We start from the raw sequence: 12,000 nt of genomic DNA on the forward strand, positions 1-12,000 counted from the left end.
TGAAACCACAGGTGGAGCCTTGGGAAACCTAGTATTCTTGGGTTTGGGATCATCTTTTTAGAGATTTTATTTTTAAGTAATGTTAATCCCCAACATGGGACTCAAACTTAACTCAGATTGAATCACCTGCTCTCCTGACTGAGCCATCCAGGCACTCCCTGGCATCACCTTTTTAAAGACTTCATTGGGCCTAAAACTTTTGCAAAATGGTGTAAAGGGGTCTTTGTTGATAGCTCAGTTACTGTTGGTAAAATTATAATAGGGGTAGATCAGATTTTAAGTAGTTGTAGGTTAAGAGAAGCAGCATATCAAACTGATGAGTTCATGAAAACCGTACAGGCATTCCTTAGAACCAGGTTATGGGAGATTGCTTAAATGATTTTGCAAAAAAAACAAAACCAAAAACCCACACACAGAGGTACATGTAGGCAAGTAAAATAACCTAAGGACATACACTAAGCTAGTAAGGAAGAGGCAAAAGTAGCTGGCATTTTTTTGTATTCCGGTTCTCCATGGCAGCCATTCTTCTGTAGCTTTGATCCATTACCTTTATGCTAAGTCACAGGCATTTTTGTATTTGCTGTGAGTCTAATGAGTAACTTGAGAAAGGTCACTACGGAGTTGGTATATTAACTGAATGTTGCAATTAGGTTGGGAAATAGTACCGTTTGTCTTCACACAGATTTCTACTTTTTTGAGGTTGAAACCAACCTAGTTAGTTTTTTCCTAGGTTGTGTCTACAATAAACTTGGTCTACTGAGGGCAGATGAATGGAAAACTAGCTATGATGCAGGAAGGTCTATGGCAGATGGTGGAGATTGATAATGGAATGAGGGTAAAGGAAACTTTTACATTTGGATTTTTTTTTTTAAGATCTTATTTATTTATTCATTCATGAGAGAGACAGAGGCAGAGACACAGGCAGAGGGAGAAGCAGGCTCCATGCAGGGAGCCCGATATGAGACTTGTTCCCGGGCCTCCAGGATCATGCCCTGGGCTGAAGAACTTGGATTTGAACTGGATATAAGTGTTTGACAAAATTTCAAAATGCAAAAGGATGTTTGGTTGAAGCCTCACTTAGTTTATCTTTGGTGTTATGGTTTGGCTCCCTGTTAACTTTTATAAGGATATCTGGTATAGTGAATTTGGTGACTCCTTTTTAAAACTTTTAGTTCTTAAGTGTTCTTGAATTAATAGTAGTTACTACTTTTAATAACATTTGGGTTTTCAGGATCTGTAATAAAGCAACAATCATAGTCTGCTATAAACTTTGGCAAATGGTAGTAATTTGAAGTTGAACTCAACTGTTGGTTGAAAATAAGTAGATTATGTTGAACCATACAAAATTGTCAATAGTTGGCAATTTTAGACCCAGTGGCAATTTCCTATGGCTCAGTGTTGCTCAAAACATTTCTAAGTATAATCATTTACTCTAGAAATCCAAGAGTCTTTTAACACCCAGAAAATCCCTTCTTGATGAGGAAAGTACGTAACACTAAGGAAATAATTTTTATTATTTTTTTTAAGGAAATAATTTTTGAAGAAGTTTATCAGTGGATTGCTTAAATTGACATTCTTTTGTACCTTCTATATTCACTACTTGAAGTACTGAAATAAGGTATGGACTATAATGCAGGCTATAATCTTGGTAAGAGGATTTTTCCACTAGTCCATTTGACTTGCCTATTTCTTTGATAATTTCAGAATTGTAGGTATTGGTGTACAGAATTGGGAGTTTCTATGTACCTAAACCAGACATTCACAACTAAACTGTATGCAAAGTATACTTGCTCCTGCTACTAAGTATACTAGTGAAGAGCTCAAATTTGTGTTTTAGTGATTGGTATGTTTTTCCTGGGGTGAAATTAACAGGAATATTTTCCAAATGTTTTGTACCTTTTTTTTAACTTGAGTTGTCAAAAGTAGATAACATATTTTTTTGGTATTAGAAAATATTTCCCATAGTTTTTGTAGATAAACCAGTTTACGCTGTTGCCTGGAGCTTATGCTGCTTCGACCTGGTTGAGTTTCACTTTTGAACCTGCCCTTTTCAGGTTGTAAAGAAAAATGTGAACATTACTGTAGAAGAAATTCCATTAATTGCAGCTGTACTAAAGTAACAGCAAATGTTAACATTTCAGATTATACCTTAACACTAGACCATGGACCTTTTCATTGGGTAAGAAATAATCTGTAACACTGGATAGAAGCTCTTCCTAGATCCTGTTGCTAAGGCAACATTTGGCTATAAGCAGACACACTGTACTCAACAACAGTGCCAATGACAAAAAGCAGAGCTTAGGTCATTTAAGTTTCCTGGTACTCAAGGTTACTCACAGTTCAGGATTCTTTTTTATAACCAAAAACCCATTCAAGCATTTTAGATAACGTTTTTTATACTTCAAATTTAAATTTTTTCTATCCTTTTTGCTCTCCCATTGAAACAATTCTGTATTCAGCCAGTGTGGAAACTTAAAATCTCACTTGTCAACTCTTTAAATGAAGCATTCTGCCTGAGTGAATTTTTTAAAGAATTATTTTTGATGCAAGGTTTTAAGGTAGGCATACATTTTCAATAGGCTGAATATAGCTTTTTAGTGTGGCACAGTTCAGCATGCTTTAGGGTTTTACCTTTGTGTTAGGATGCTTGTTACCTGATTTTTTCCAATTAGTGGTTTTCTACCTGCCTTTGAGACCCTTTTCAAAGCTTCTGTTAAGGTTAGCAGAGAAAATCTTATTATCAATATCTAGAATTAGAATATATAGGCATGAGTATGCCACCTGTTTCATACAAGTTCTCATTTCTTGAATGGTTTGGGTGTTCTGGGATATTGATTTGTATAATTGGACTTTTTTTTTTTTAATGCTTCCATAGGTATTCCCATCATTTGGGAAGTATGTTAAGAGAATTTTCCTAAAATTCTAAGTAGGAAAGGATTTAGCTTTCAGGACCACTCATAGTCCACTTTGATCACCAGCAAAGGAGTTTTTTACAAAGCCACATGTGTCCTCTAGTAATGTCAACCCAGAGGCAGTGAAGGCAAAATGGAAGGGACAAAGTAGGGGAACTAATCTCTAGTATGCCAGATCTAACATTTAAGACTGTGGGTGGGAATTCCCCTGTAACCTATTCAACCAATATAGCGAGAACGGTTTCAAATGAACATAGTAAATTGGATCAGACACCCCCCGGGCTTGCTTGTAGTTTCATTAGCTGTGTAACCTCCAAAATACTTTGCTCTTTTTGTTTTCCTACCTATAAAATGTGGAGGAACCTTTTTTTTTTTTTTTTTGAGTTGGTTCTTATTAACAGGTGGAGAGGCAGAGGCCTAAGGATTAGGTAGTATACTCAAAGTTGCCTGGATATTACTGCCTAAGTTGACTTGAAACGTGCACTTCCTGTGTCTTACTGTGTTCATACCTCCCTCCCCCTTAAAAAAAAGTCTTGAGTGCCTACTGATAAAATGGCCCCAAAGCAAAGTAATGACAGCTCCCAGATTCAAATTTCATTACCACCAAAAACAAAACAAAAAAAACACCAAGCCATCCCTGGTTATCAAATTAGTGACAGATATCACAGTACAGCTTAACAGAATGGACTTTAGATTTGAGAAAGACCAGCCTTGTCACCCAGATACTGTTTTGGGCCTTACTTAACCTATTGTTTCCTTGCTTGCCAAACCACAATCCTAGTACACTGTAAGTAGTCAATAAATGTTAACATTATACATACATATTTTGTTAAAAAATTAAAAGATGGAGGCTCTCAATACAGATCATACTTGCATCAGTTAACCACTATGATCAGGAACCCTCACACAGGTGACTTTTTCCCAAGAAAAATATGGCAAGTTTGCTTCATACTCTACGAGATGTAGATTCTTCTACTTAGAAAAGGTAAACCTAGAAGAAATAAAACTGATGACTATGAAAGAAAAACGTGCTCTTGTGCTTAGTGTTATTTTAAAAGCATTTTTCATTGTTTTAATACTTGCCTTAAAACAGGCATGCTATTTGCATTAAACACCTATAAGCATACGCAGTATAGAAGTTTGCCCTTTTAGAGTTAATGCTTGCTCGCCTGTGTGCATGTTCTCTCACTTCCCATGTGTTTTTCAAAAATTTGCTTTGTTGTAACTTAAATTTTTTTTTTAAAGATTTCATTATATTCATGAGAAAAGCAGAGAAGCAGAATCCTCATGGGGAGCCTGATGTGGGACTGGATCGGGGATCATGCCCTGAACCACTTGGGCGCCCCTAATTTAAAAGTTTTAATTGGTATCTTTTCTTAAAACTTGATTTAGTAACAAAAAAAGGGAAGAAAAGGTTAGTAAGCCAATTTAGTTGATCCTGTTATTAGAGTCCTTGTTCGCAAATTCACCTACTTGTCAAAATTTATTTGTAACCCCAGAATTAACACCCAAGTTAATTTCCTGCTCAGGGACATGCAGAGTGGTGAAGAATTTATATCACCCAATGCCCAAAGTGATGCTTGCCTTGTTTCCGTTACCATACTGTAAAGAAGCATCCCTTCTATGGTCCATTTAATGCCGACTTTTTCACATTTTTGTGCTTACTCGGGACTTTAAGATGGCCCTCAAGCCTAGTGAAGTCCTAAACAAGAAGAAGGTTGTGACGTAATGACAGGTGTTAGGGCTGGCTGCAAGTTTAACATTAATGAATCAACAACATAAATGTCTTTATATATGAAACACAGCTAAAACAAAGCTATATATTGACTGGTTGATAAAAACATGGCCCAGAGGTTCAAAGGAACCTTAATTCCCCTATGAACACATGGTTCAGCATTTGCTAATTTCAGTGTTCCAGTAACTTCACAGAACAAAACTACTTTGAGTAACAAATTAACCTTCACAGCCCTTATCTCTAGAAATAACTAAAAAGATTTATCCAACTTTATAAAAGCCATGGCTGCCTTAAGCTGGTGTTTTCTCCTACTCTAAATCATAAGTGGACTTGATCAGATTTTAAGGAAACGGAGAAGGCGGATATAACCCTAATCTGAAGTGCAGGTAAACACATTCCAATACTAAATAGGATTACCACCATTTTGATCTGACCTTGAAAGTTTTGTGTTCTCCATTTATGAGAATTTTTAACATGACATAAAGTTCACATGATAGTATAAATTAACATCTTAGAGCTAAAGAAAATATTCCTGCTGGTGGCCACAGACTATTTTACCTCAGGTGTTCTTATACAGGTCCTCTGGTTAAGATCCTACGATTAAAAAAAAAAAAAAATCCTACGATAGTTTGTTAGACAAATAGCCATTTACCCTCAAATGTCATTTAAATAGGAGCTTACAAATTTTCCAATACTCCAGGCTGAATATTTTCATAATTGAGCACATTTCGGTTTTTAGTTTTGCTAATTGTATTTAAGCTTGGTCATAACAAATGGAAAAACTTAAAAAAACAAAAAAACCCAATTTATAAACTGTCAGTTTCTTTAAGTGGCTAGTTCAATACAATGAAATACTTCTTGATTAAAAACAAGACCTCTACTGTCAAATCTTACAGTTTTTAAGGTATGAAATCTAAATTCTAATTCATATATATGTGTGTAGAGTTAGATGTATTTCTTAAATGGTCAAAGTTGTGGCTAAACTCACTCTTAAGATTTAAGGTATCTAAGCAGTGAGGTTGGTTTCTCAAATTTAAGCAGCCTTTTCTCCCAATAAGATAAACCCATCCTATTAAAACCTGTGTGTTTTCTCCCAATAAGATAAATCCCTCCTATAACAACCTGTGTGAATTCCACTGCAGAATTTATCACATTGTGTTTTAATTTCCAGTTTTTCAGTATCCCATTAAATTGGGGGTTCGGTTCCTTCAAAGCCAGAGAAGGTCTATTTCTATTCAAATGGAATGTATTTATCCATAATCACTGAGTGTTAAATCTCCAAATATTCTGTATCATCTGATTTAAAATCTCCAAATTCTAAGAAGAAACTTCTATCAAAGCTTTGGTTTAGATAGTGTTAAATCATTTTTAAGATTTGTAGCTTTGAGGCATTTTATTATAAAAAGCTAGCACTCATACACATGAACTAACAAGAACTTAAAATTCATCACACGTTTACTTCATTTTTTAGCTTGACCTTCTAGTAAATCTTTAGCTTCATTGATTTTGGCTGCTATATAAGGAGATCCTCCTATAGGAAGAAAGAAAAAAGGAATAGTTATAATATGACTTCAATTTCTGCTTTGTGAAGACCTATTCTCTTGTTTCAAGGATCCCTACTAATCTGGGAGGTGGAACTAGCAGAAATCGTATTTTGACTTTTTAAAATAATTATGACACTGCAACCAGATCACCAAATGTATATGGTCAAATATATTTGACCAAAGGGAAATGAAGTAATTCATGTGAGGAAGAATTCCACAAAAATGGCACCTTCAAAAACTAAAGTGACAAATAAGAGCTGCCCCCAACGTATGTGACCTTGAAATAATGTAAGTTACCTATTTATGATTACAAGCCTATAAATGAACATGAATTTATTGTACTATGTTACTTTGAAAACATGATGTTCTCAGAGGTTTGTGAGCTTTGCTGGAAAGACCCCAGTATACTTTGTACTTTCTCTGTCCTTCAGTTTTTTTCTTTTCCTGTTATTGTGCCTTCATGATGTTCCTTACCGGTGCTTTTGTATTGGAGCAGTGATTCTCAAAATGCAGTTCTCAGAGCAGGAAGCATCAACATACCAAGAAGCAGCTTGGAGAAAGGGAACTTTATAGGCTCCAAACTACACTTTATCAGAAGCCCACCAATAAAACAAGCTAAATTTTGTAAAGTAGGCTACGACAGTCTAGTACCAAACAATCACAAACCCGTTTAAACTCAAAACACTCTTAATGAAAGGCCTATCCTTTTTTGAGCAGTAGAACATGGATTTGGGGGTTTGTATTTTGGTGTTCCTAGTAATTATTTGCTTTCAACACAGCTAGGTCTGCTTAGAAATGTATCAAACAAATTATACAGGTTTCTAACCAGGTAACCCCTAGTTCCAAGGTCTAAATGGATAGAAAAAAATGACATTTCATTAACTGAAACTTAACATTTCTTTCATATAGACCCCCCAACCCCAAAACAGTATTAATAGTATTTAGACTAGTAAAAGTTACATTTTATCACTATTGGAAGATGAGAAAATGGTAATGCTTATCATTACTTTCAAATTACAGTAACTACTAAGTATAAGACTATTCTATAAATTTTTCACTTAGAATTTATTCTTTTAAGTTATAAAAATAATAGTTATAATATATGTTATTTTATATATATATATAAAATAATAGTTATAAAAGAATAGTTAATAAAAGAACTAACAAGAACTTAAAATTCATCACACGTTTACTTCACTTTTTAGCTTGACCTTCTAGTAAATCTTCAGCGTCATTGATTTTGAAGCTGGTAAACAAATGGATCTAGCCTGGGCAACGGTGCTCACACACAGATTTAAGCATTTCCTTGAAACAGTCGAGAATTAAATTTATGAAATTATTCCACTAGTAACAATTGGTCACTAAAAAAAACACGTAAAACAAGAATTTAATGACTACTTACCCTTGTCTGGGTGATTTAAAAGCATAATTCGTCGATGAGCATCTCTTATTTTTCCTTTATTGGCAGTAGGGCTAATTTAAAAAGAAAAAGGTATAGTTTACTTCAGACTACTTCTGGATCACATCAAAAAAATAAAGGCCAATTAAAGATACTGTGAAACTGAAATCAAGTCAACATGAAAAGTGGTTTAGGAACCTCTTCCCTAACATACACGGATGATGAATATTCTGAATCACAGAACTAAATAGCTCCTTAGGAAAATATTGCATTCTTATAATTAGTTGAGGGGCACCTGGATGGCTTAGTTGGTTAAATGTCTGCCTTTGATTTGGTTCAAGTCATGATCTTGGGGTTAGGCTGGGATCCAGCCCTGCATTGGGCTCTGAGCTCAGCACAGTGTCTGCTTGTCTCTCTCCCTCTGCTTCTCCCCCAACTCATGCTCTCTCTCAAATAAAATCTTAAAATTATTTGAACTTTCTAATCATTATATAAGTCCTTTTATTGAAAGGGAAAGCATGTTTAAGTATCTGAAAATGAAGGCAGAATTTCACTACAAAAAATGTTATAGGGCAGCCCTGGTGGCCTAGTGGTTTGGCACCGCCTTCAGCCCAGGGTGTGATCCTGGGGACCTGGGATTGAGTCCCACGTCGGGCTCCCTGCATGGAGCCTGCTTCTCCCTCTGCCTCTCTGTGTCTGTCATGAATAAATAAAATCTTAAAAAAAAATGTTATAAAGAACAATAATCTTTCAGTGAATTAAAAAGTCCTTATGTGCTAGTGTGCCTTCTCACTGGACTTTTACAGGGAGTGTTTAGATATTACAATGTATGTAACCCTATTATAACTCTTAGTAAAAGGATATTTGCTCATATCTCAAAGAGTTGTAGAAAAATATTACAAATATTAGAAATTATTTACCTTACGCCTAGTATTAGTGCTGCTTCTCTTTTTGTCATTTTGGGTTCAAATCCACCTCTATAATAGCCACCACTGAAGGCCTGAGAGAGGAAATGCATTCATAAAAATAGATAATAAACTGAAAGTTGCTAAAAAATGTTGAAAATGTTCACAGCAGAAAAATTAAGACAATTCAGAGAACTTTAAAACTACTATGGCATTTTAGCTTTATAGGAAGCAACCAGTATTTTAAGGATATTAAACATCAATTTTTTCCTCCAGAAAAATTCTAAAAAATGTAAGAAGAGGTGCCTCATAGCCAGTTCTTCTGGGAATAAAGGGAAGCTTATTCCAAGTTAGCTGTTACAGGTGAAAATTTGACCTAAGAATATGATTATGTGTTAGAAAAACAAGGGCTTCAAGAAAAGGATTTGGAGATCTTTTATGATGAGTGATTCAAGGGTATTCTGAGAGTCAAGGTAACTACTAAAACAAGACTTTTAAGGTATGTATGGAGGGATGCCAGGGTGGCTCAGGGTTGAGCTGCTGCCTTTGGCCCAGGGTATGATTCAAGGGTCCTGGGATGGAGTCCCACATGGGGCTCCCTGAGAGGAGCCTGCTTCTCCCTTTGCCTGTGTCTCTGCCTCTCTCTGTATCTCTCATGAATAAGTAAAATCTTTAAAAAAAAAAAAAAAAAAGATATGTATTGAGAAAACCAGGCTACCAGATCATATTAGTAAAGCCTACCATCACCATATTGTCACATTCAATAAAAATACTAACAAGCTGTCACAGCCAAACATCACATCCAGTCATACTCTTTAGCCTACTTCACTCTGGTGCTACCCAAGTACCTTGGGGAGTGCCAGGTCCACACAACACAGGATCCCTAGACACTGCAGATCCTTAGGTCCCTGTGTTGGTCATGCAGAGCAAATGAGGGAAGGCAAGAATCTGGACAAATGGTACTTTAGTTCTCTAAACAATAAAGTGATCATTAACTTTCACGATACTAGAATTTCAATACCTTAGCCACAATTCTGTCACAAACCTCAACTTCTAAACCCTGTTTGTGGGAGACAAGAGAAGGGGCCCAAAGCACTAAGAACCTCATGGATGTTTGGAAATTTACCCTCTCCAAGTGTGACTCTAAGCTTCCTACATAGGCAGCAAAGAATTAGCAAAAATGTTTAGCATGTCTTACAGATTTTGGTAGACTCTGAAAAACTTGTTTTACTTGAGGTTCCACATGTTTCATGGCTTGCAAAACATAACGGCCTACAAACAAAAGCAACAGAATAATTAAAAAAATCTCCAACCTCCCCTACACTTCACTTCGACTCCCAAACCGTAAACAAACCTGCAAATCCCGCAGCAGCGATGGTCAGTCCAACAGCTACCACGGTACTGGCCTGGTAAGGGGAAGCAGAGTGAATCATTTACTTCTGGAATCCTCACCTTTCCCTATGCGTACCTATCGTCCCATCCCAAACTCATTACAAGTCTTACTTCAAAGGGGAAAACAACTTTGAGGAAGAAAATCGTCTGCCCATCATCTCTCAGGAGGACTGCAACTTTTTGACTCTAAGTCATTGTAAAGCTATGGGATTTTCAACTGTGAAAGAGAAGGGCGAGTGGATTTGCTTATTTACTTTTACGACAGTGGAACTGAACACCTCTCATCTCTGGGCAAACGAAACCACACTCCTGTTCAGTCAAGAACGAAGGAAGTAACTTGTCTGCTGGACAAAGCACGACGTGAGGTCACCGCAGAATTCTGACAACACGCTTCAACGTCAAAACGTGGGCCGAAGCGCCTTCGACCCTGTGGCGTCCCCGGTCCCCGCGCAGAATCCCCAGTGTGTTCTGGGCCCGAGAAGAGACGCGTCGGCCGGAGTCCAGGGGAAGGACACACTAAGGAAGGTCGCGAGGCTGCACCGGGCGAAGAGCAGCGACAATCGGAGCCTCGGGGCCGATGGGCCAGAGACCGGAGCCCCTGGCGGAAGGGCCATAGAAGACCATAAAGGCCCTAGAGGGGTTGTGTCCCAGAAGGTGTGGCTGTCCGGGGCCCTACGTCTCCAGCCTAGAGTCGCAAGGGGGAAGAAAACCTCGGCTCTTTTCCTCCGAGGTCGCGACCTCAGGTCGCGAGGCCTGGGCCCGAGACCGCTCAGGAGACCGGCAGGCCGCACTCACCATGGCTCCGGCTCGGCTCCGCGGCCTCCACCCAGAGCGCGGCTCATCCCAGCCCAAAGGCCGCAGCCAGCTCGCACGCTTCTACCCGACAGCCAAGCCGCCCCCGCCAGCGGCGGACGCAAACCGCCCCGACCGCGGCGCGTCAGGAAAGACGGCAGCCGGGCCGCCAACAGGCCGGAAAACTGTCGTAAACGGGGCCCGCGGAGGGCCAGAGGGGAAAGGTCGCTGGAGCAGTGGGCAGGTGCAGAAGTCGCCTGGAGATTGGCTGGCGGCGGGCGGGCCGCCTCCTTCCTCGGGCTCGGAGCTGGGGCTTCTCCGTTTTGCCCTTGGCTACCAGGCGGAAGGTGTTTGGAAACTCCTGTCGGGGAAGGTATTGATGCCGAAGGGCGACGACGAATACGGTGTAGCCTTACTCAGAACGCACCCCCACCCCCCCTTTTCAGCACGTGCATTCGCCTTTCATTTTGTCAAGGTATTGTCAAGGGTAATGAACATCCTCAAATATGCCATGACAGTTCCACCTCGAAGCCAAATAAATATGTGGCAAGCCGGTATAGCAAACGAGAATATGTCCCCCCCCACCCCCCCCGCCTCCAAAACCAAAACAACAAACCACATTGTGTTTCACGGCTGCTCAGTAGCGTTTTCTTATTTAAAAAGGATTTTTGATTTGTGACTTGACCTCGTGTAAATAAATATCTGGGGTTTTGTTCTGTAGAACGGAATTTTTCACTTCAGAGACAGTTAATATTCTGAACACGGGGTCCCCAAATCCGCACAACCGAAAAGGGCTATTTCAAATTTCTCTCCCTTTCCTCGAAAACTAGCATCAGTCTCATATATCCCCTAAATAATAATAAATGCTTGAGAAGAGGAAAGAAAGGAAGTTTTACAGTGTTTGGATGATCAAGTAAATTTGGAGTTACTTTCCAGTTAGAACTTACTGAAGTATTAGAAATCAGTTTACGTTGCAATGAAATTCTGCTTCGATGAATTGGTTGCATATTAGAGATGCATGCAAATTTGTTGGCCTAGTTTTCCCCATCTTTAAAAAGGTTCTGCATTTGGATCTTTAAGAATTCTTCTAGCCCTGCGATTTTTGTGATGTAATTTATTGTCAACCAATAAATGTATTCTGTAAAGAATTACGTGTCACATAAAGATTCTTTTATTCTGTGTATTTTTTGGTATATACAAACTACACCATACAGCTTGCTTGAGGAACAGGTTAACATGAGTTAGCCCAGCCTCAGGAAGCCAAGGATAAGTAACACAGAGAGACACTTGAAGTGGACAGGGCTCTTGTTTTTGGAGGCGA

The 12,000-nt window shown here is 38.5% G+C and overlaps 1 protein-coding gene across 2 annotated transcripts; it reads right to left on the bottom strand.

Annotated features, from left to right (window-relative positions):
* Nucleotides 1–5,999: 5,999 nt before the first annotated feature.
* On the bottom strand, nt 6,000–10,822 carry DNAJC19 (DnaJ heat shock protein family (Hsp40) member C19). Of its 2 annotated transcripts, none has more exons than XM_055308330.1 (6): nt 10,683–10,822; nt 9,850–9,901; nt 9,694–9,767; nt 8,511–8,590; nt 7,594–7,664; nt 6,000–6,178 (listed from the first exon to the last, which is right to left on the bottom strand). In XM_055308330.1, exons 1-6 carry the CDS (start codon nt 10,683–10,685, stop codon nt 6,108–6,110), a joined length of 351 nt encoding a protein of 116 aa, XP_055164305.1. In that variant the 5' UTR covers nt 10,686–10,822; the 3' UTR covers nt 6,000–6,107. The 2 variants fall into 2 exon arrangements, with proteins under 2 accessions (XP_055164305.1, XP_055164306.1); XM_055308331.1 differs by lacking the exon at nt 10,683–10,822 and adding an exon at nt 10,142–10,662.
* Nucleotides 10,823–12,000: the final 1,178 nt, after the last annotated feature.

Source organism: Nyctereutes procyonoides, unplaced genomic scaffold (genome assembly GCF_905146905.1).
Source record: "Nyctereutes procyonoides isolate TBG_1078 unplaced genomic scaffold, NYPRO_anot_genome, whole genome shotgun sequence".
Lineage (NCBI taxonomy): Eukaryota > Metazoa > Chordata > Mammalia > Carnivora > Canidae > Nyctereutes > Nyctereutes procyonoides.

What these genes read in the sequence shown, in the direction of transcription:
- DNAJC19 (XM_055308330.1), bottom strand. An exon ending in TTCAGAGTCTACCAAAATCT is followed by an intron (nt 8,591 to 9,693) that starts GTAAGACATGCT and finishes TTCCTCTCTCAG; the next exon opens with GCCTTCAGTGGTGGCTATTA. An exon ending in TTTAAATCACCCAGACAAGG is followed by an intron (nt 6,179 to 7,593) that starts GTAAGTAGTCAT and finishes TTCTTCCTATAG; the next exon opens with GAGGATCTCCTTATATAGCA.